The sequence below is a fragment of the Cavia porcellus genome, unplaced genomic scaffold (assembly GCF_034190915.1).
Source record: "Cavia porcellus strain 051 isolate PalLab524CR breed Dunkin Hartley unplaced genomic scaffold, mCavPor4.1 scaffold_5, whole genome shotgun sequence".
NCBI lineage: Eukaryota > Metazoa > Chordata > Mammalia > Rodentia > Caviidae > Cavia > Cavia porcellus.
The window spans coordinates 1065333-1087482 of record NW_026947488.1 but is presented as its reverse complement, the minus strand read 5'-3'; the positions used below and the strand labels follow the sequence as shown (position 1 = coordinate 1087482).

At 47.9% G+C, this 22150-nt stretch overlaps 1 protein-coding gene and 1 long non-coding RNA gene across 11 annotated transcripts in view; one reads left to right on the top strand and one right to left on the bottom strand.

Annotated features, from left to right (window-relative positions):
- Positions 1 to 22150, top strand: part of Rtel1 (regulator of telomere elongation helicase 1) — a 40477-nt gene that overhangs the window by 1577 nt on the left and 16750 nt on the right. For 7 of the 10 annotated variants that reach the window (XM_063247994.1, XM_063247993.1, XM_063247990.1 and 4 more), the window contains exons 3-10: positions 219 to 417; positions 778 to 871; positions 1463 to 1544; positions 1669 to 1729; positions 5479 to 5554; positions 7081 to 7165; positions 9683 to 9748; positions 10793 to 10946. In XM_063247994.1, the coding sequence (XP_063104064.1) occupies positions 219 to 417; positions 778 to 871; positions 1463 to 1544; positions 1669 to 1729; positions 5479 to 5554; positions 7081 to 7165; positions 9683 to 9748; positions 10793 to 10946 (817 nt within the window). The remainder of the gene's footprint in view (positions 1 to 218; positions 418 to 777; positions 872 to 1462; positions 1545 to 1668; positions 1730 to 5478; positions 5555 to 7080; positions 7166 to 9682; positions 9749 to 10792; positions 10947 to 22150) is intronic. The other 3 variants (XM_063247992.1, XM_063247995.1, XM_063247996.1) reach the window with 3 other exon arrangements.
- Positions 11533 to 16429, bottom strand: LOC134475925 (uncharacterized). Its single transcript, XR_010047242.1, has 3 exons — positions 15599 to 16429; positions 12423 to 12527; positions 11533 to 12050 (listed from the first exon to the last, which is right to left on the bottom strand). It is a non-coding gene; the product is annotated as an uncharacterized LOC134475925 (long non-coding RNA).

Below are 22150 nucleotides of genomic sequence, written 5' to 3'. Positions count from 1 at the left end.
TCACTTTGGGTAATGCTTTGCAAATTGTTTGCTAATAAGGGCTGAATTAGCCTGTGGCTTCTAGGGCTGCAGTGGAAAATCTTATATGGATTAATTTACCTCCCATGGGGTTTTTGAGAAGCTCTGTTCCACTGCTTGCTGAGCCTGCCCTCAAGGTCAGTTGTGTGGTCTCATGTCTCCTCTACCACTCTCTAACTCCTGTTGTGGACCTCATTCAGAAAGTGAATGGCATCCTGGAGAGCCCCACAGGCACAGGGAAGACACTCTGCCTCCTCTGCACCACGCTAGCCTGGCGGGAACATCTCCGGGACACTATCTCTGCCCGCAAGATTGCTGAGAGAGTACAAGGAGAGCTTTTTCTTAATCAGGACTTATCATCCTGGGGGAATGCCACCGCTGCTGATGGAGACTCCATAGGTGACCCTACTTCTCAGCCTCTCCTGGCCTCGTGTGGGGATGGTAGGGGGCGAATGGAGCTGGGGACAGGGCCATACACCTTGGCTGTTGCCATCTCTAGAGCAGAGTAAAATAAGGAGAATTTTGTAGCTTCCTTCTCTTCCTTCGCTTCTCACTATCATGGTATAAACACAAGATCAGAGCTTTTCCTTGGCACTAGGCCACCGTGGGGAGCCACTTCACCCATTTCTGCTAAGTGACTGTCTGGGTGTCAGTTTTGTGCTGGCTCAGGGCTGAGTTAGCACAATGCTACCTGTGTTAAACACACTCAAAGACATTGCCTTAGGGCCACCCCTTTTGTGTTTCCTTGTGCCTGGGCAGCTTGCTACACAGATATCCCAAAGATCATCTATGCTTCCAGGACCCACTCGCAGCTCACACAGGTGATCAACGAGCTTCAGAACACTGCCTACCGGTGGGTCAGCAGGTTCACACCTGCTTCAGTTATTGAGAAAATGTGCTTTTCATGTAGCTGGGTCTTTAGCCCAGCTGTGTATGTGCAGTTTTGCTGTATGGTGATAAGTGATGATGTTCTTCCTAGACCCATCCCAGGATGTGGAGTGTTTAGTGTGCAGTGAGAGGGTGAAGGCTGGGCAGGTTCTGATGGCCATTACTCGTGAGAAAAGCCCATGGAGCGTACAGTTCTTCTGTGAGCTGGCACTCCAGGCTCTTTTCAGGGCTTTGGTATTGGCAGTCAGCACTGGCCCTTCGGGGGAACTTCAGTTGTGAAAAGTGGAGGGTCTGGCCCTTGATAGAATTCAGCTGAATCTTGTTATCTTGCCCTGGCTTCGTTTTGAGGGTCGCTCTCTGGCCGTTTTTCCTGCCTTGCCTCCTGCCCGTTTCCCAAACCCGAACCACAGTTTAGCCACTGTGTTCCCACTGCCTGTTAAGTTTTGCATGTGCTTCCATATGTTTCCACATGGCTTATGCTATTGGACCACACCGTGGTCCATCTGTTTTACTTGAAGGCAGCTCCTCCTTGACCCTTGGTTTTCTTTTCCACCAGGCCCAGGGTGTGTGTGTTGGGCTCCCGGGAACAGCTCTGCATTCACCCAGAGGTGAAGAAGCAGGAGAGTAACCACGTGCAGGTGAGTTTCTGGGGACCTGCCCCACCTCTGTGGTTCTGCTGGGCAGGAGCTAGTGAGGGCTGAGGGACAGGTGGGTCCTTCCTTGGCCACTGCTCCAGCTGTGCACTCTGCCTTTCTCTTGCAGATCCACTTGTGCCGCAAGAAGGTGGCAAGTCGTTCTTGTCATTTCTACAACAATGTTGAAGGTAAGAGCAGCCCCTAAAACTACTGCTGGTGATCAACACACAGCAGAGTCAGATGGAGCATGCGCTTTTCTTTACCTTCTTTGGACAGCCAGTATTGTCGTGTGCCTAGCCACTGTCTTCTGACTTGAGGGGTCACCTGAATCGCATAAGTTCACACAATGACCTGTTCACGGTCTGGTCCTGAGTATGTGTTGGGCAGCAGGTACCTTTGTATCGCCTCTGTGACAGTCTCTTAAGTATTGGGTGTCAAGTCTGAGTTTTCCAGTAGACAGCATTCCACGTGTCTTTACCATAGTTCATAGATAGCAAGTTCAGCAATCTGCTTCCCCCTAACTTCACCCCATGCATCTTTTCCTTTGCTGACTTTGCTGTGATAAGTCACAGCCCCTCAGTGTGGCTCTGCTGAGTTTGAGTCCATCCTAGAGTAGACATGGCCTCAGAGATGACCTCATCCAGAAATGGAGTGAGTGAGCACAGGCCACAGCAAGCAGCCCTAATGACTGCACGTGTCTGTAGCCTGGGCAAAGTGCAGGGCAGAAGGCTGACACCCAGTGCCCATTTCCCATAACCCTACCTTCTTCCCATGTGAGTGCCATCCAAGGGCTTCTGAGGCTTATTACAGACCCCCCTCCTCCTCCCGGAGACAGTCGCAGGGTGAGCCAAGTCTCTTGCACAGTTTCACAGTCCCCTATAATCTAAGGGGTTGGACATTGGCAGTGCTGGCTGTGTGGTTGGCAGTTCGATCTTCTAGGGAATTCAGGTTCCCTCTATTTCCTGCTCCAGGGCTGGGACTGAGATGTTAATGTTGTATACAAGGGCTTGGGTATCAGCCCTGGGTCACATGTGAGGTATTGGTGGTCTGCTTTTAGCGCTGATGTTCACCGAGTGCGTGGTGCACAGGAGCTGAGCCCCTGGACTCTCAGTAGTGGTCACAACAGAGGCCAGAGTAGGGGCTCCTTAGCCTAGCACCAGGTGTGCCAAGAGACAGGATGGAGCGTGGCTCTGCGACATGGACCCCAGCTCCCTGGCAGCATGTATTGTGTTACCTTTTTGTGTTTTGGTCTAATGGCACCAGGACCCTCTATTACTTTAATATGTGATTATCCAGGCCTGCTGGGTGCTCCTAAGAAGCCAGACAATTGCACTGTGCCCCCAGGGACCCAGAAGCCACCCCCTCTGGCTTCAGTGACCTGAGACTTGACAGTCTGAGCTGGCTTGCTAGACGTGCTATTAGGAAACCCCCTGTAGTTGTCATTTCTTGTCCCTGTTGGCTTCCCTGAAAGGAGGGAAGACCTGCTGGGTGTCCCAAAACAGTAGGAGTAGGCCCAAAAAAGTAGGAGTATTTGGGCTGTAGGAAGGTGTGCACAGGGAGTACTAAGCATGATCCTGAGGCTTAAACAGGGACAGTCCTGTGGTCACTGGTCCTGGCCTCTGTTGGGGGACTGCATGGCTCATCCATTGTGTCTGGTTCATGGGTGTTATGTGTCTTGGGAGGTCTTTTCTCTCCCTTGTGCATCCCTCTCTCTCTTTTTTTTTTTTTTTTTTGGGTACCTGGGGTCAAACTCACTACAATGTGCTTGCAAGGCAGGTGCAAATGCTGCTGAGCTAAATCCCTGGCTCCCCATCCCTCTTTACAACCCTCTCCTGCCTGGGTCTTCTCATTACCCCTACACCACACCTGTGTTTGTTTGATACAGTTCTCCCCTCTGCCCACCACTGCTGCTTCTGTTGTTCTCTGCTCCGGCAAAGGAGGTGCATCAGGTACCTTGCTTGCATGGTGCCGAAGGGCCCTAGGGTAGCCCTAAGGGGAGCAGCCCCACAAGCTTCCACAGTTAGCTTGGGTTCGCACTTTGGGGCCTGTGAGTCTGGTGTTGTACCAGTGCTCATCTGCACTGGCCTTCACTAGAGAGTCTTTTGACTGACAGCAGCAGAGGTACATGTGCCAGCCCCAAGGCAGCAAACCCCATCTTGTGGGCCTAGACCTCTCATGGCAGAGAGGAGGACCTGTCCAGTTAGTTTGATAGCTCTGGGCTCTGGTTGGCCTCAGACCTAAGAGCTGCAGATCAATCTGCCAGTTCAGCTCCTCCCTGCTCCTCCTTGCTCCTCCCTGCCTGGAGAAAGGTTACCCAGCTGTGAACCTGCACATCTTTGCTGTGCCTGCTCTGGTGGGCTGTGAGGGTATGTCTCCAGCAGCTTCCAAGTCTTGGCTGTGTTTGGAGTAGTTTGCAGCCCCTAGAGGGTTTGAGAGGAAGGAGTGGCTTGTCTTGAGGTGAAGGAGAAGATGAGTGGAGAACTGGAATGCTGTCTGGCCGCTACCTCATGAAGACTTGAAAGGGGAACAGAAGTACTGGACTGCTATTTCCATTTAGGAGTTATCCTGGGGCAGGGGCAAGAGACAGCCCCGCTCACCCCTCTCTTTATGTGTCACCTTTCTTCTTCTTCTTCTTCTTCTTCTTCTTCTTCTTCTTCTTCTTCTTCTTCTTTTTTGTCTTTTTTGAGGCAGGGTCTCGCTATGCAGTTTAGGCTGGCCTTGAGCTTACTTTGTAGCCCAGGCTGGTCTCGAACTCGTAACGATCCTCCTGCCTCAGCCTCCCTATTGCTGGGATTATAGGCGTGAGCCACCACGCCCAGCTCAGTGTCACCTTTTTTCTAACCCCATTTCTGTATTGCTCAGTTCCCTGTCCAGGAATTGTGGCTAGCTGCTAGAGTGCATGCTGATTGGCCAATCTGTTGCTATGGCGCTGCCAAGGGTGTTCTTGTGCTTCCCTATTCTGCTATCCCTGGGGGCATTTTGGGAAGGTCACTGATGTGTATGTGTGTGTTGGTCTCTACAGTGAAGGACTGGGCCTCAGTTATGCTCCTGAGGGGCCTGGCTCTTGCTGGTATGGGCATGAAACAGTCACAGTAGCTCAGGAGCTGAAGGGGGGTGGTAGTATCTATATCTGGCTGCCCTAAGAGAGTGCTTGTTCCCTGAGGGTCCCTGGTTCTGCCCACAAGAGCAGGAGGCCGAGGAGTTGCTGCATTTGCTCCCCTGTGCTATGCCACCACAATCCCTAAGTTTCTTTGTGCCTTGGGCCTTGGGGCTAGCGTGGCTGGCGCCCATTTGCAGCCTGCTGTCCTGAGGAAGAGGCTGTCCACAGCTTAGGTCGTATGCAGGAGAGCAATCCTCATCTGAGGACAGGTGGGGCGACTCAGCTTAGAGTGGCCCTGCCCTCCCCTCTGTCTGCCCATGTCCTGCCTTGGCTCGTGCTTTTTGCCAGCTCCCGTGGCAGACACGACTGTCCTCCAGGTGGCAGCTCTGGTCTGTTTGGATTGGCGGCAAGCAAGGGGAATGGTGCTGCTACTTTCCCTGGAAAGGGCCTACTTTCCCTGGATCTCACTGAAGAGGTTTGGGCTGCTCCTGCCCCTTTCTCCAGGAGGCTGGGGGTTGTAGCCACTGTTGTCCTGGCTTGGGTGTCCAGGAGTAGAGAGGATGCCTGCAGTCTTTGGGATGACGTTAATGTCTGTCTGCGCTGTTGATGCTTTGCTTTAGGGTGGTTCTACCTTTTGTAGTGCAGAACAAAGCTCCCTCAGGGTCGCTTTGGGTGGGGGGCTCCTGTGGGAATGTGACCTACCAGGCAGGGGTTTTCTGACACTTTTACAGGGAGTAGATGCCACTCTCAGTGCTTCATAGGAGCTCTTATGTCCTGGCCATCTGAGGACACTTGAGTTGGACCCTAAGGTTGTGTTTGCCTGTGTCTCATCTGCAGAGAAAAGCCTGGAACAGGAGTTGGTTACCCCCATCCTGGACATCGAGGACCTGGTCAAAAAAGGGAGCAAGCACAAGTGAGATTCCTCCCACTGCCATGGCTACTATGTCTTTCCATAGTGGACTCTAATAAGGGAGGTGTGGATATATTTATTTCCACAAAACAAACAATTAGCATGAAAATTGAAGTAGTTTTGAGGAATATGAAGTAAAAAAAATGAAACTCCTTCCTATAACTCTCGACTTGCTTCTGATTGATCAGTGTCTATATTTTCATTTTTCAAAAGTTTTTGAAACAAGGTCTCACTGTGTAGTTCAGGCTAGCCTTGAACTCATAGTGATCCTTCTGCCTCACCCTCCAGAGTGCTGAGATTACAGGTGTGTGCCACCATGCCCAGCTGTCTGTATAGAAGTACACACATAGTCTTATTTAGACTTATTTTTTCCTTTAAAACTATGTCATCTAGGCTGGCCTCCTGCTGGTACCCTTCCTGCCTCAGCCTCACAAGTGCTGGGGTAACAGGCATGTATCTTACCACACCTGGCTTTACCTTTTTTTTCCAATACTGGGGATTGAACCTAGGGCCTGTCAACTAAGCTATATTCCTTAGCCTTTTTTTAGTTTGAGACGGCGTCTTGCTAAGTCACTAAGTTGTCCAGATAGACTTGAATTTGTAATCTTTCTGCCTCAGCCTCCCAAAGTACTGGGATTACTAGTGTGAGGTATCACACCCAATTCCAAGGGTCTCCCTATGTTCATTCAGGTTGGCCTTGAGTTTAAATTTGCCTGTGTAGCCCAGGCTGGCCTCAAAACTTGTGGTGCTCCTCCTGTATCAGTCTCCTGAGTGCTGGATTATAGGCGAGCGCCATCACTCTCAGCTCTTAAGTATATACCATGGGTAGCTTTCCATGCAGGTGCTTGGTGCTTGGCCCCATTCCTTCTGAGGTCAGTAGGTCTGCCTGACTCTTACAGCTTTGTGGATTTAAGTCATAATATACACTTAGGGCTGGGTATGTAGCTTAGTGGTGGAGCACAAAGCCCTAGATTCCACCCCCAGTACTGCAGAAGAGAGAAAGGAAGAGAGGGAGGGAAGGGAGAAAAGGAAGGAAAGAAGTTAGCCAGGCTGGCTTACATCAGTGGGAAGAAGTTCCATTTTTTTTTCTTTGTCTTTTTGAGACATGGTCTCACTATGCGATTCAGGCTGGCCTTGAGCTCACTTTGTAGCACAGGCTGGTCTCGAACTTGCAATGATCCTCCCACCTCAGCCTCCCGAGTGCTGGGATTACAGGTGTGAGCCACCACACCTGGCTAAAAGTTCCATTTTTTAAAGGATTTTTATGCTCTTCGTGTTTCTTATACTTCTTTCTAGGAGTAGGGTTAGGATTTTGTTCTGTTTTACTTTGTATAGTTTTAAAATCGATGATTCAAAGTCAAAAACTCAGGTGGGTTCCTCACTCGTCACAGACGCCAGTTCCTCTGAGAGGCTGTGCCACAGGGCCAGGGCTCCTCCCTGTCGGAGGGTGTAGTGGCTCAGGTCATGGCTGTGGCTCCTGTGCATCTCTGTGTGGGCAGATACAGGGTCTTCTCTTTCTTTGCTCCTAGAGTGTGTCCTTACTACCTTTCTCGGAACTTGAAGCAGCAAGCTGACCTTATTTTTATGCCGTACAATTACTTGTTGGATACCAAGGTAAGAACTCAGCTATCTATCAGATGACTCCTGATTCTGAGAGGGCATCCAGAGCTTTGCTGGTTCAGGCCCTTAAAGCAGCAGATGTGGGTGGGAGGACCGTAGTTTCCCTGGTCAGTGATAGAATTGTGGGGGACTGGCGGTGGCTGAAAAGATAAGAAGTATGAAATATAAATGACCTTTATTTTGAGAATGCGGGGAGAGACACCTCTGATCCCCTAGGGCGCGGCATCTCCCCCCGGGGTCGCGATCTCTCCATGGAACATGTGGAGTGGAGGCATACGTGTAGCTTAGGTTAGGGGTGTTGCCTGAGGGGCATTAGGGATGCATAGGCAGCCCATTGGTATGCTTTTGGCGCCATAGGTAAATCCCTAGGGGTGGGGGAGATAGGAGCTCCTTGGTTCCGCCTGGGGCTTTTCCAGCTACAGAGTCTGGCCTGGGCCAAAACCCTTTCAGTCAGAAGCAGTGCTGAGCTGCACATGCTATGAGCCAGTCATCCTGAGCACGCTGGGAGGGACAGGCGAGGAGAACCTAGGCTGGGGGTCTCAGGCCAGTATCAGTCCTTGCTTCTGACAGCTTGGCCCAGCCTCTGTTTCAAATTAGTTGATTGGAGGTGTAGATGACTCAGGAAACCGGAGCATTTCCCTGTGTATTCCTGAGTATTTCCTTATTCATACCTTTGTAGCATGTGTTCATCTCCCCCTGACCACCCTCCCTTTTTTTAACCTAGGTAGAATCATGCTCCATGAGTTCAGTGACTTGTACTTTCATTTGTAACAACACTGGGTGTCCTGTTCTGTATTTCTTTGTTGACTTGTTCATTCACATGGTGGATATTCTATGAAAACCCACTGTCTGGGGCACTATCCTAGGGTTAGATGCAAATAAAACCAGCATTGCTCTAGTGGAGTTTGGATTCTAGTGGAGGAGATAGCAGAGGAGTCTGCACAAAGCCAGTGCTTCTTGTCAAAGGGCGGAGTAATCGAGTGAACAGGCAGGAGGCTCCCATGGACACAGCAGAGTAAGTGTGGAGGGGAGTGGACTGGGAGGTGACTGCAGAGCCTTGTGGGAGGTGCCATGCCTGCAGAGAGCATGGTCAGATTTGATGTGGAGGACGGTGAGGTTTGCTGCAGTTGTAAATGACTTTCATTACTTGGTGCTTTCAACCCTGGCTACCATGGGATTCACCTAGAGAACTGCTAAAATCATGGGACCTGGACCGCACCAGGAATAATTACAGCATAGCCAGTAAGCCGATTTTAATGTTTACATGGGAATGGAGAAGACCTGGGAGAGCAAAACAGATTTGCAGAGCAGGTCTGGAGTTTGCCTGGAATGTCCAGCATGTGTTTGGAGATACACAGAATAGTGGAGCAATAGCAAATCCAAGATACCCTTTTGCAGGTACTACCTGGTTTTTGACATACATGTCAAGTAAATTCAGCAGGGAAAGGAATTTTATGAATACCTTTGTCCCAGCTACTTAGTAGACTAGGAAAAATGGGTCACAAGTTTGAGGCTAACCTGGGAAATTCAGTAAGATGTTGTCTCAAAATAGAAAGGGCTGGGAATAGATCTCAGTGTAGAGAGCTTAGCTAGCATGTGTCAGGCCCTGGATTCAATCCCCAGTATCACAAAAACAAAGCAGAAAACAACAAACACAAGTGTTTCACAGCAACAGAGTCTCATCGTCTCCTTGTCACTTACGGGCATGTGGCTGGTGCAGCAGCTCTGTGAGTACAGTGTGCTGGACAGCCCCACTGCAGGAAGTGAAGACCTGTGGCCGGAGATGGGTCAGACCTACAGTTGCCAAAAGCCGGAAGCTGGTCCGGTCAGGTCCACACACCAGAACCTGACAAGAGCGAGGAGAGGAGTACGTGGCTGGGCACGGAGCTACGAGGAGCGGATGAGCCTCATGCATGCTAGTGCAGGGAGCTGCTGTTAATGTGGCATTCTAGAGAAAGTAGTGGAGAGGTGGCAGTTACATGGTGCACACCACTATCAAAACCCAGCTATACACATATGTGGGCATTTTGTATGAAAACTAAGCTGCAGATTAAGGAATTAAGAAAAATACCAATACTCCATTCCTCTCCAAATTGTTTACATTGGGCTCTGGGAGAAGAATCTGCATTAGAATTTAAATCTTGAGTGTATACCAGGTGGGTAAGCAGGGGTGTGGACTTCTGTGACTGCGTAGCTGCCGTGGCCCAGGACTTGTGCTTCCTTGGCCATTTTTTTGGTCCGAGCACGTGTTCTTCATGCTGTATGTGAACCCTTGCCAAGGCCAAGTGCCTAGCAAATGTGTGGCTGCCAGTGGGCCTTGTGAAGGTGTTGCTGGGTCACTGTTCAAAACCAGCCTCGAGCTTCTGAGAGTTAGATGTGAGGCCATTTCCCCTCTGCCCCAGCAGTGTGTGGTCTGTGCTCATGGTGTTTGTTGCCCACTGCAGGCCTCGGCTTCCCTCTTTCCCTGCCCTCTTGGCTTCAGCCTGTCCTCTCTTCCCTTCTTCCTTCTAGAGTCGCAAGGCACACAACATCGACCTCAAGGGGACTGTTGTGATTTTTGATGAAGCTCACAACGTGGTGAGTCTGCCTGCCTCTGTGCTAAGGGCCTAATGTTTTTCCTGGATCCTTAAACCTTTTTAGGGGAACTCTCGAGACCCTAGGGGCCAGCTGTTAGGGTCCAGCAGATACAGACCCTTTTGTGCCATGCCTCCTGCAGTCAGAGGCCTCCACCAGGGCTGGAGGATGGCTAGCTGGGCCGTGGATGTTCCTTCAGACACAGAGTCTTTAGGCAGGCTTCTCTCAAACCCGGGTCCTGGCTGGCTAGTAGCAACAGTCTGATCCTGTGGCTGCCTGTGCTGCACTGTGTCAGCCTTCCTGCATTGTCTTACCTCAGGCCTTTGGGCCTGATACTTGGAAGGCTGCTGTGGAGAGCTACACAGCACTGGTGTTGTAGTGTCTGTAGCAGCAGACGGGTCCCCCACAGACCCTCCTGGTTCCCTTTGTCCTTTGTCTTTAGCACTCTTCCATCAACCTTACTGCTCTCTCTGAGCTACTTAGGGCTACTGCTTAGGGCTGTGTGTGTTTCTAGGAATGGCCTCATAGGAAGGCCACATGGGATAGTAGGGCCTGGCTGTTGTGGAGTCTGGGATAAGGCTTCTTCTCCTTCTTTTTCTTTTGGTACCGGGGATCGAACTCACGATCTTGTGCTTGCAAGGCAGGCACTTATGCCGCTGAGCTAAATCTCCAGCTATGGGATAAGGCTTCTTGAGAGCTGGGGCTCCCTGAGGCAGGGTCTGGTACCCTGGGACCGCAGTGGCCACTGTCAGCCTCCACTTGCAGTGAGAGGTGGTGGGCAATATGCCAGATCTTCTGACTTTTGAAATACAGATTTTAATGGGAAAATTTTCAAATACAACTATTGGCAATATAAGTGAAATAATAATTTAAAAACAATGTGGGCTAGTCAAAGTTTTTTGGACCAGCCTGTGAGCTGGCCTTAGTGTCAGGGGCCAAAACTCTGGACTTCCCTGTCAATTTCCAGTACTTTCTGTTCGTCCACTTCTCCCTGGATACCTGATCCTGCCCTGCTGTACCATGACAATGGTTTGTTTGGACCCTCAGGAGAAGATGTGTGAGGAGTCGGCCTCCTTTGACTTGACACCCCATGATGTGGCTTCAGGACTGGAGGCCATCGACCAAGTTTTGGAGGAACAGACCAGAATGGCACAGCAGAGTGAGCTCCAGCTGGAGCTCAGCATGGATCCCACCAGCTCAGGTGTGTTGACATCTGTGAACCGAAGGATGAGCTGAGAGGTGAGGTCTGACCCTCCCAGAGGCCAGGGCTACTAGAGATTGTTTGGTCTCCTAGCACCTTCTGCCTAGGTGGCGTTTTAGGATATCAGCTTGGAGAGAGTCATCTTGACCAGGGACAGCTTGCATTATCCCATGGTTCCAGCATTGTCTTTATGTCCTTCACCAGCTAGTATTGGCCTGCCCGCGACTGTGTAGAACTGAAAAACCAGGCATTTTTACTATGAAGCGCTTTTTAGTGACCTATGCCACATGTAACTTGCCATTTCCAACTTCCTTTCCTGTTGTTGAAAGGTTGTGTTTCCATAATAGTAATCCCAGGACACAAGTGATTGTTCATGTGTGTGGCTAGTCTGTCCATGTTTGCATACACCCTCTGTCAGTAGTGGACTTGGAGTGCACATTTCCTCAGAATGCTTTAACAGACGGGACACTCGTGTCTGGGGACAGTGCTTCTGGAGTGTCTTTGAATGTGCTGCTGTATCACTTAAGGGATGTGGGTGGGTGTCTTAGTCTCTTTCTCATTGGTGAGACATAGTATCCCACATCTACAATTTAAAGAAGAGGTTTATTTTGGCTCCCAGTGTGTAGAGGTTTCAGTTGATAGTTGGCTGACTCCAGGGCAGGATGGCATGGCAGTGGGGCATCACAGAGGAGAAACTGCTGTATGGTATGGCGGGCAGCAAGCAGGCAGAGATCAAGAGAGGAGGAGGAGGGAAATAGACCCTTTCAGGCCACGCCCCCAGCGATCAGTACTTCCTCCAGTCAGGCTTCAACTCCCAGCATCACATGTAGCTAGAAACTGACCAGTGGGCTTCTCCACACTGAAGAGTAGCATGGCCCAGTGATCCAGTCACCTCCCCAAAGCCTCGTCTATGAACACATAGGCTTGGGGGGACATCCAGATAGAAAGCCTGGTCATGTCATGCACAGCCTCACCTTCCCTCAGTGTCTTCTAAAGTCACACGCAGAGTCTGTCATGGAGAGCAGAGGCCCAGGCTGCCCCATCTTTGCTCTTCTCACAACATCTGCCTCTGCCCCTTTGGCCTAGGACCCCAGGCCTCCTGTACTGATAGAAAGAGGGAGCCAGGGATTTAGCTCAGTGACTCAAGCACTTACCTCATAGAGAGAAGATTTGCTTGGCACAGAAATTTTGGCTTCAGTGTCTCTTAACATTCTATTTTTTTTTGAGACAGAGCCTCACTAAATAGTTCAGGCTAGGCTCAAACTCAGCCTCCCAAGTGCTGGGATTGTAGGTGTGTGCCACCATATCTGACTTGACAATTCTTGTTTTTTGGTACTAGGGATCAAATATGACTTCATACTTGCCACATAGGTGCTTAGGCAGCTAAGCTAAATCCCTGGGTGCTGGCTTGACATTCTGAAGAATGATTGAACAACAACAACAACAAAAAATTAAGTTGGGCATGCTGGCACATACCTGTAATCCCAGCATTCAGGATGCTGAGGCAAGATAGTTGCAAGTTTGAGACCAGCTTAGGCTACAAAGTGAGTTCAAGGCCAGCCTGAACTGCATAGTGAGACCCTGTTTCAAAAGACAAAAAAACAAAGTTGAACTTTTTTGTGCACGTTACATTTATTGGCAATTTAGAAATTAAAAATGTTTTATACATTTCTTTTTTTTAACAACTTTTTTTTAAATTGGTACCAGGAATCGAACTCACGACCACCTGCTTGCAAGGCAGGTGCTTATGCCGCTGAGCTACCCAACCCTTTCATTTCTTTAATAACAAACTGCTACATATTTACTTAGTTTCCCAGAACTGCTGTTACAAAGTATCACAAATTGGGTACTGTAAAAGCCCCAAATATAAAGGTCAGCAGGTTTGGCTCCTCTGGGATCCTGAGGGAGAATCTGTGCCTGCCTGTGTCAGCTCTGGCAGCTGCCAGAAGTCCTGAGCTTATGGCTGCATCAGCCTAATCTCCACTGTTGTCTAAAGATGGTCTTCTGCTCGAAGGTCTGAGCCCTTTGTCCCTTTCTCATGAGGACCTCAGTCACTGGACTTCAGGATGTCCGGGTACACGATGACCTCATCATCACTGGACCACCTCTGTGAGGGTCTTCACCTTTCACAGCTTCTAGCAGCTGCCATCTCCCTCTGCTTATGGCCCATGTCATTTTCCCTTCCTCTTTCATCCTCACTTTTCCTTCTGTGCCTCTCCTGCCACCCTTCTGCTCAGCCAGAGCCCATCTGCCTGTATAATCCTGGATAGTCTGCCCTCCCAGGATCCCCACTTTAATCATATCTGCAGAACTCTTTTGTCATGTAAGGAGGTATAGTCATAAGGTCTGGGGATTAGAACCTGGGGGCTTTGGAGGCCAGGATTCTGCCTGCCACAGCTTTGGAAGATTATAGAATACTGTAATAAAATTAAGTAAATGTGGCCCTCCCAAAATATCTTGTACTTTAGGTTTTAGAAAGCTTAGCATGCAATTAATTGTTTTCCTTTTCTTACTATGTTAGGAGCTTCCAACTTCCAACTTACAGGAGACATATTACAGCTTCTTGGCATATTTGAATTAACAGTATCGCTGCTCTTGTTCTTGGGGCCCATTGTTAAGTTCAGTAAGGTTACTAGAATAGAAGCGTGGTGGTGAAACAACAGTCGTCCGATAACCGAGAAGGCTGTTGAAGATGAGTACCATGGGTGCAGAGCATTTACGGAGTAGATACACAGAATAAGGAGCAATTTATGTTGCAGGCTGGATGGAGGTGGATGGCACAAAATTTTACCCATTCAAAATGGCATAAAGTTCAAACCTTAGACTGGGCATGGTGGCACATACTTGTCTGTAACCCCAGCATTTGGGAGGCTGAGGCGGGAGGATCATTGCAAATTCAAGACTAGCCTGGGTTACAAAGTGAGCTCAAGGGCAGCCCAAACTGCATAGAGAAACCCTGTCTTAAAAGACCAAAAAAAAAAATTCGAACCTCACAAATAAATTGTTTCTGTAGTTTTCCATTTAATAGCTTTGGGCCACCATTGACCTTGGGTAGCACTGTGTCGCTAAGCTATGATGCTTGACAGGAGAGGTATGTTGAAGGCGGGGGGTGGGGGGCGCTGAGGGGTTGGGGGGTGCATGCGATTGAACACACCATGTTTATGTTGACCTATATCCCCACGCTTTCTGTTTTGTTTATTTTGAGACAGGATCTTGCTAAATTGCTAATCCTCCTGGCTTAGCCTCCTAGAGTACAGGGATTACAGCTTTGTGTCAAGATGCCTGGTTTCCTCTGTTTTAGTGGTCCTGGGAACACAGCCTAGGCCTTATGGATTCTAGGCAGTGACTATGCCACTGAGCTACGTCTGCACGCCTGAAGGACATTTCAGCAACTTCCATCTCATGATGTGTCTATGGGAATGTAACCCATCACAGCTGGAGGAGTGTCTGTGTACGAACAGATCTCACTAGTGGTTTCCCAACTGAGCGGGCTATGGTGGCATGTGGCTGTAATCCTAGCACTGGGGAGGTTGAAACAGGAAAATTACTAGGGTTTCGAGCCAACCTGGGCTACATAGTGAGTTCAAGGCCAGCTTAGACTACAGAGAGGCCCTGTCTCACAAAATGAAAAAGAAAAAAAGCTTTTCACCTGTCGTCATACCTCCAAACATGACAAAAGCCAGGACCCTGCTGGAAACTGGCCTGCTGCAGGCTCTTAGGACTTTCTTCACCTCGCTTTATCTTCCACAGCCATGAGGTTTTGAAAAGCTGGTTGTTTTTGTCAGTGGTCCCGTAGCTGGTCTTTGTCTGATGTTTCCCTGCAGCCAGATTTTACCCAGAAGCGAGGCATTCTCTACGTGTCATGTAGGAGGTGCAGCATGTCTGTGTGTTGCACTCTTGGGGTGTCAGCTTGATCACTTGGTCCACATGGACATGCCAGGCTTCTCTACTGTGGAGTCATTTTTTTTTTTTTTTTTTTTTTGGTGCCAGGGATCAAACTCACAACCTCACACTTGCCAGGTAGGTGCTTATGCCACTGAGCTAAATCCCCAGCCCCTGTGGAGTCATTTTTGCCATTTGCAATTCTGGAGTCATGTGTGCCATCCCTTAGTGATTCATCCCTGAATTCATGCATTAATATGATGTTTACAGAATGAGTCTTCTTGCCCTTTAACTTTTTAAATTTCTTAGTTGGGTTCTTATATAAATGAGGTTTGTTTGTTTTGTTTGCTAGAGTCTTGCTCTGTGGCCCAGGTTGGCTTTGAACTCTCAGTCTTCTTGCCTTAGGTTCTTACTGTTTTATTTTGTGAGTCAGGGTCTTACTAAGTAGTTCAGGTTGACTTTGAATTGAATTCACTATGTAGCCCCAGCTGGCCTCTGACTTGGCAATTGTCCTGCCCCAGCCTAATGAGTGCTGGGATTACAGGTATGGGCTAGCATACCAGGGAGACTGGTTTTAAACTCATTATGTATCCCAGACTGGCCTCAAATTCATGGCTGTCTTTTCTGCCTCAGCCTCTCGAGTGCTGGGATTATAGACGTGGGCCGACTGGTTAGCTTCTTTAATTCTGGGATTTCAGGTATATGCCACCATGCCTGGCTTTGACTCATAGATTCCTGCTTAATTCATCAGACTATAATCTCTTACTAACCTTATTATGTTAGTGCTCACATTGTTCCCAGTTTGGCAGAGGAGCTCCCCAGGCTGTGCTGTGCCGTCTGACGTGAGTCAGCTGTTCTCTGAGCAAGGCCTGACTTTCCGGGATGAGGTACTCCGAGTCCACCTCAACTTCCTGTCCCGGCCCGGAACTGGAACTTCCTCAGGAACCCTGAGTCCTTGTGCTGGAGAGTAGACTTGGATGCCAAGTGCTGGGCTGTGTTGGTGCTTGTTGCTCCAAGGGTGTTGCACATGCGCACAAGCTCATCTCCCTGTGGTGCCTGCATGTGTAATCATGACTCATGCTTGACTCTCCAGTCCTGGGCCAGAGCCCCAGGATCAGTCCAGCTTTCTCCCAGCCTGTGTTTCTTTGTTTTTTTTTTTTTGCTTTCTGAGACAGGGTCTGGCTATGCGGTTCAGGCTGCCTTGGGCTCACTTTGTAGCCCATGCTGGTCTCAAACTTGCCACAATCCATCTGCCTCAGCCTCCCAAGTGCTGGGACTACAGGAGTGCACCATCACGCCTGGCTTTGTTTGTTCGGTTTTTTGAGATAGGTTCTTGCTCTGTAGTTTCAAGCTGCCCCTGAACTCACTGTGTAGCCCAGGCTGCCCTCAAGCTCACAGTGATCCTCTTGCCTCAGCCTCCCGAGTGCTGGACTTACAGGGTGCACCACCACTCAGTTCAGCTTGTGTTTCTTTTCTTTTTTTGTACTGGGGATCGAACTCTCAACCTTGTCAGGCAGGTACTTACGTCCCTGGCCAGCCTGTATTTCTAATATCTCCTTTTTTAAAATTTCCTTTTTGACAGTAAGAAAACTCACTTTCACTTTCTCTAACATATTTATTTGTTCAACACTAGCAAGCTGTACATTTGTTAGAATTGCTAATCTAACCATGGTAAATGAAGAATTTGCTTACTAGAGATACAAATTTGTTCAGTTTTTTTCTTTTTTTCTTTCTTGTTTTGTATTTTGAGACAGGGTTTCATTATGCAGTTCTGGCTGGCCTGAAATTCACTTTGTTTTATTGTTTTTTTCAATCTTTTTGAGACAGGGTCTTACTGTGCAGTTCAGCCTGGCCACATGCTCAATTTGTAGCCCAGGCTGGTATTGAATTTGCAATGATCCTTCAGCCTACTGAGTGCTGGGATTACAGGCATGTATTACCACACCCAGTTTTAAACTCACTTTGAGGCCCAAACTGGCCTTGAACTCACAGTAATCCTCCTGCCTCAGCCTCCCAAGTGTTGGGATTACAGGCATGCACTGCCACACCCAGTTGTTCACATGTTTTTTTGGTCACTGTGCTGAGAGCACATTGTCAGAAATACTGTTAATATTGTTAATATTATTTCAGAACTTCAATAAGGCATGTGTAGAAGAAGTTTTTTTGTTACTTTTTTGTCTGTTCTCCCTCCCTTCGTTCTTCCAAATAAGAGATTGTACTAGAGTTCTCCAGGAAATAGAGCTAATGGGATATATAAGATATGTAACAGATACATCTGTATCTGTTATATAAGAGATTTGTCACTAGAGTTGGCTCACATAGTAATAAAGGCCAAAAAGTTCCATGGTCTGCTGATTGCAAGTTGGAGATCCAGGCAAGCTGGTGGTGTCGTTCTGCCCAGAGGCCTGGACCCTGGGGTGGCTGACATGTGAAGCTGGAGGCCTGAGACTTGGGACTCCCCTGTCCAGTGGTACAGAGAGGGCGTGTGCCTGCTCAGCCTTTCTGTTCTTGTGGAGTCCCCTGTGGCTCAGATGCAGCCTGGCACTGCGGAGTGCAGATATTACACATCAACAGACCCGCAAGGCAGCCTCTTCCTGGGCATATTTGGAGGCTTTCTGGCCACTCAGCCCACTAGTGCTAAGGTATCATCTCTGAGCTGCTACTGCAGTCTGTCTGCCCTCTTTGTGCAGCCACAGTTTGGAGACACAGCTGGCCCTCTGTATCTGTGGGATCTGCCAACTGTGATCGAGAAATTTAGGAAACCACAATTTGTCTTGTCTTCTGACCTTATACAGTTTTTTCCTTGTCATTATTCCTTAAACAATGCAGTATCATATCTAGTTATGTAACATTTACATCTTAGAAATCATCTAGAGATGATTTAAAGTGTACAGGCGCACGTGTGTAGGTTTTACATAAATACAGTGTCATTTGAGGGTTTTTTTAGGGTACTAGGGATCGAACTCATGACCTCGTGCTTGCCAGGCTGGTGCTTGTGTGGCTGAGCTCATTTCTCAGGGGGTGGAAAAAGATTTATACATAAAATGACCCAACTGAAAAGCAGAATGAGCAGAAAGACTGAGCAGACGTGTCAGATCCATTCAGGGAGATGAGAAAGAGTGTGGGGAAAACAATGGCTAACAATTTTTCAAGCCTGTCAAAAGAACTGTAAATTCTAGAGACTACATGACTCGACAAAGGGTAAACTCATGAATCTGCAAAGGGTAAACTGAAGACAGCCTACACCAAGACACAGCCTAACTAGTGAAAAGTAAAGCAAAACAGTTTGGCTCAGTCAGAGACACAGTGTGTTATCAACAGCATAGGGTCATTCAACGGCAGTGGACTCGTATTGGCACTGGGCCCAGAGCCGTGGAAGACACTCTTCCAACACTAGCAGGCGACCCAACTGAAAAGCAGAATGAGCAGAAAGACTGAGCAGACGGGTCAGATCCATTCAGGGAGATGGCGTCATTTGATACAATAGGTCTGAGCACCCATAGATTATGGTACCTAAGGAGGGCTCAGGACTCAGTCTCCCTGTGATACTGAGGAGTGACCACACTTGCTTGCGATTTGTGCTTTGTCCTAAGATAGTTACCTGTAAAGAGCGTGCCCCATCACAGACTCGAGACACTCTGTCTGTGGTGTGAGATGTATCCAGTACTTTGCATTCACATTCGTGTGATTAATCCCTCATTTGGGAGTTACTTCAGGCTTAGTTTTGAGGAATGGCTGGCTAGATTGAACGATGTGTTTTTGCAGAGTTGGAGTGTGAGCAGACTTCTCTTCTATGGGGAAAAGTGGTGCCAGTGGACATCCCACTCCCAGTGAGCACCAGCCCTGCCCTGTGGGGCAGTATGCCTGCAGAGTTTTTAATTTTTTGCCAGTTTAATTGATACAAAAATTGATCTTGGTTTGCTTTTCTCTATTTAATTTCCAGAATGAAATTAAACATCTTTCACGTGGCCAGGACCTGTTTCTTCCCAACAGCCATCCTAACGGGTGTGAGGGTTGATTCTCTGGGTTTTTTGTGTTTTTTTTTTTTGCCAGGCAGGCGCTTAAGCTGCTAAACTAAATCCTTGGCCCTTTTTTTTTGTCGGGGGATTGAACTCACAGCCTCACGCTTGTCATGCAGGCACTTACACCACTGAACTAAATCCCTGGTCTGATTCTCCTAGTTTTTAAGTCATCATGTAATTCAGCTTTCATGTCTCTTTAGCTTCATTTTGGGTGTGACAATTTTTAGAGTTTACTTGGTTTTGGATGACCTCCAGGTGGACTGGTCAGTTCTTTTGTAGAATGTCCCTTAACAGGGATTAGCTGGTGTTTTTCGGATGGGTGGACTGAGGTTATGGATTTGGGAGGAAGGTCACAGAGGTAGAGAGCCATTTCTGCACATCGTACTGTGTGAGTCACAGCATGGATGCGGGCCTTGACCCCTGCCTGAGGCAGTGCTTGGCAGGTTCTTCACAGTACGGTAACTGACATTGCTCCTTTTCCCTCCTCTGCCTGCGCTTCTCCTTGGAAGAAGTTGTTGAGCTTAGCCCACACCTAAGGAATGGGGAGTTTTGCCTAGATGTGAATCTTGACCTCACAATAGGTACTTAGAAAGAACGTTTTTAAAAAAAGTACCAAAAGAAAAAGTAGGTAAATTGGACATCACTGCATTGAGAGACTTTTATGTCTCAGAGGACACCACCAAGACAATGAAGGGACAAGCTGAGTGTGGTGGGGCTTGCTATGATCCCTGGTACTTAGAGGGGTGAGGCAGGAGGCCATGAGTCTGTGGCCAGCCGGGGCAAATTAGGAAAGACCAGTCTGAAAACAGAAAAAAGTGGGCAGGTAGTGCGTGTGTGTGTGTGTGTGTGTGTGTGTGTGTGTGTGTGTGTGTGCGCGCTTTCCTAGCCGCCATGAGACCCTGGATTAAACTCTAGTACCAGGATGCTGGGAATTTAGCTCAGTGGCATAAGCACCTGCCTTGCAAGCATAAGGTCATGTGTTTGATCCCTGGTACCAGTTAAAAAACAAACAAACAAAAACCTCTAGTACCAGAAAAGAGAGACAGAAAGGGAGGGAAAAAGCTGTAACAAAATACTGTAGCTTAAATGACACCAATTTAATTTCCACATTTCTGGAGCCTGGGAGGACTAAGACCAAGGTCAGCAGAGCCGGGTCCTTCTGTGGCCACCCTCCCCTTGCAGAAGGCTGCTTTCTAGGCATCCTCGTGTGGACTTTCCCAGGTACCTGGTATCTTGCCTCACAAGAGCACTGGTCCTATTGAATTAAGTAAGACTCTATCCTGTGACCATAGTAACCTCGTTGTCTCCTTTAAGGTTCTGTATCAAAGTACAGCCACACTGAGGTTGGCCTCCAATGTGTAAAGGGGGGGGTACAGTTCAGCCCATGACGCACAATTTGGGATGGGGGTGGCACCAATCAGTATTTGTGGGGAAATATACAGGATGTTTGAAAAGGCATGTTTAGAAAGGCATCATTATATAGGCCATTATTAATTTGCGTTTTTTAAAAATTAATTTAATTTTTTGGTTTTTTTTTTTTTTTTTTTTTGTCTTTTTGAGACAGGGTCTCACTATGCAGTTCAGGCTGACCTTGAACTCACTTTGTAGACCAGGATGGTCTTGAACTTGCAGTGATCCTTCTGCCTCAGCCTCCTGAGTGCTGGGATTACAGGAGTGCGCCACCACACCTGGCTTGCTTTTTATTTTAAAAAGCAAAGCACAAGTATAGAAAACCTCATAAAATGAGCACATTGATTAAGTAATTAGTAAGATGTTAAGCAATACCATCAGATCTAGAAAGAGGATTTTACTGTCATGGGAGCTCCTTGGTCAACCACAGCCTTCCTCCTCCAAAACTGGTCTCTGGCCATAGCTGAAATCATAGCTCTTCACATCAGTGCAGGTCTGCAAACACTAGTTTGCAGTTGTCCTATCTAGTTGTCCTCTTTAGAGTATGGTAAGCTTTGTTTCTTTCCAAATGTGTCTTTTGGTTCACCTTTAGGATGGTTATCTACTTATATACTTCTACATACAGAGAACTCACCAGATGAAACTTTGATTTTTGCCAACAATCAGCAATTAAAAACACAACTGTTCAGTGGGCCATGTTAGTGTATGCCTGCAATCCTGCTATTTACCTCTAGTCCTAGCTCCTTGGGAGGCTGAGGCAGGAGGATCACTTGAGCTCAGGAGTTGTAGGTCAGCCTGAACAACATAGTAAGATCCTGTCTAAGAAACAAAACCAAGCAAACAAAAAACCAAAACAAAATACAGGTATGGTGGTACATCCCTGTAATTTCAGCCACCATGGAGTCTGTGGCAGGAACACAAGTTCATCACAACTTACTGGGAAAGTAGCTCAGTGGTATACCTCTTGCTGAGCATGTGGAAACCCTGGGTTTAATCCCAAATGCTGCAAATGGAGGGGAAAAAAAAGAATTATCATTAGCAGTTGCCTAGCCGTTCACTCCTGTGCTCTTTCTTCCCTTCCTGGTTGTTCAAGTGTTCTTCTGATTCTATTTCCTTTGCTTCTGCAGGACTCCCAGCACTTGTGTTATTTTAATTGGCAGGGATATATTTAGGGTACGATTAACAGTTTTTCTAGAAAAGGGATACTGAGAGATTCTTCTTACATCTAAGACTATCTTTTCTTCACTCTTTTTTTTTTTTTTTTTAATTTTTTTTTAATTTTTTATTTTTTTTTGTCTTTTTCCTTTTTATCGGTACCAGGGATCGAACTCACGACTGCCTGCTTGCAAGGCAGGCACTTATGCCACTGAGCTAAATCCCCAGCCCCTTTTCTTCACTCTTATAAGTGTAGTTTTGCTGGGTTGGAGTTCTGTGGCCATGGCTGTCGCCTGCTAGTGTTGGAAGAGTGTCTTCCACGGCTCTGGGCCCAGTGCCAATACGAGTCCACTGCCGTTGAATGACCCTATGCTGTTGATAACACACTGTGTCTCTGACTGAGCCAAACTGTTTTGCTTTACTTTTCACTAGTTAGGCTGTGTCTTGGTGTAGGCTGTCTTCAGTTTACCCTTTGCAGATTCATGAGTTTACCCTTTGTCGAGTCATGTAGTCTCTAGAATTTACAGTTCTTTTGACAGGCTTGAAAAATTGTTAGCCATTGTTTTCCCCACACTCTTTCTCATCTCCCTGAATGGATCTGACACGTCTGCTCAGTCTTTCTGCTCATTCTGCTTTTCAGTTGGGTCATTTTATGTATAAATCTTTTTCTACCCCCTGAGAAATGAGCTCAGAGCATTATGTTTGCTAGGCAAGTGCTCTGACACTGAGCTACAC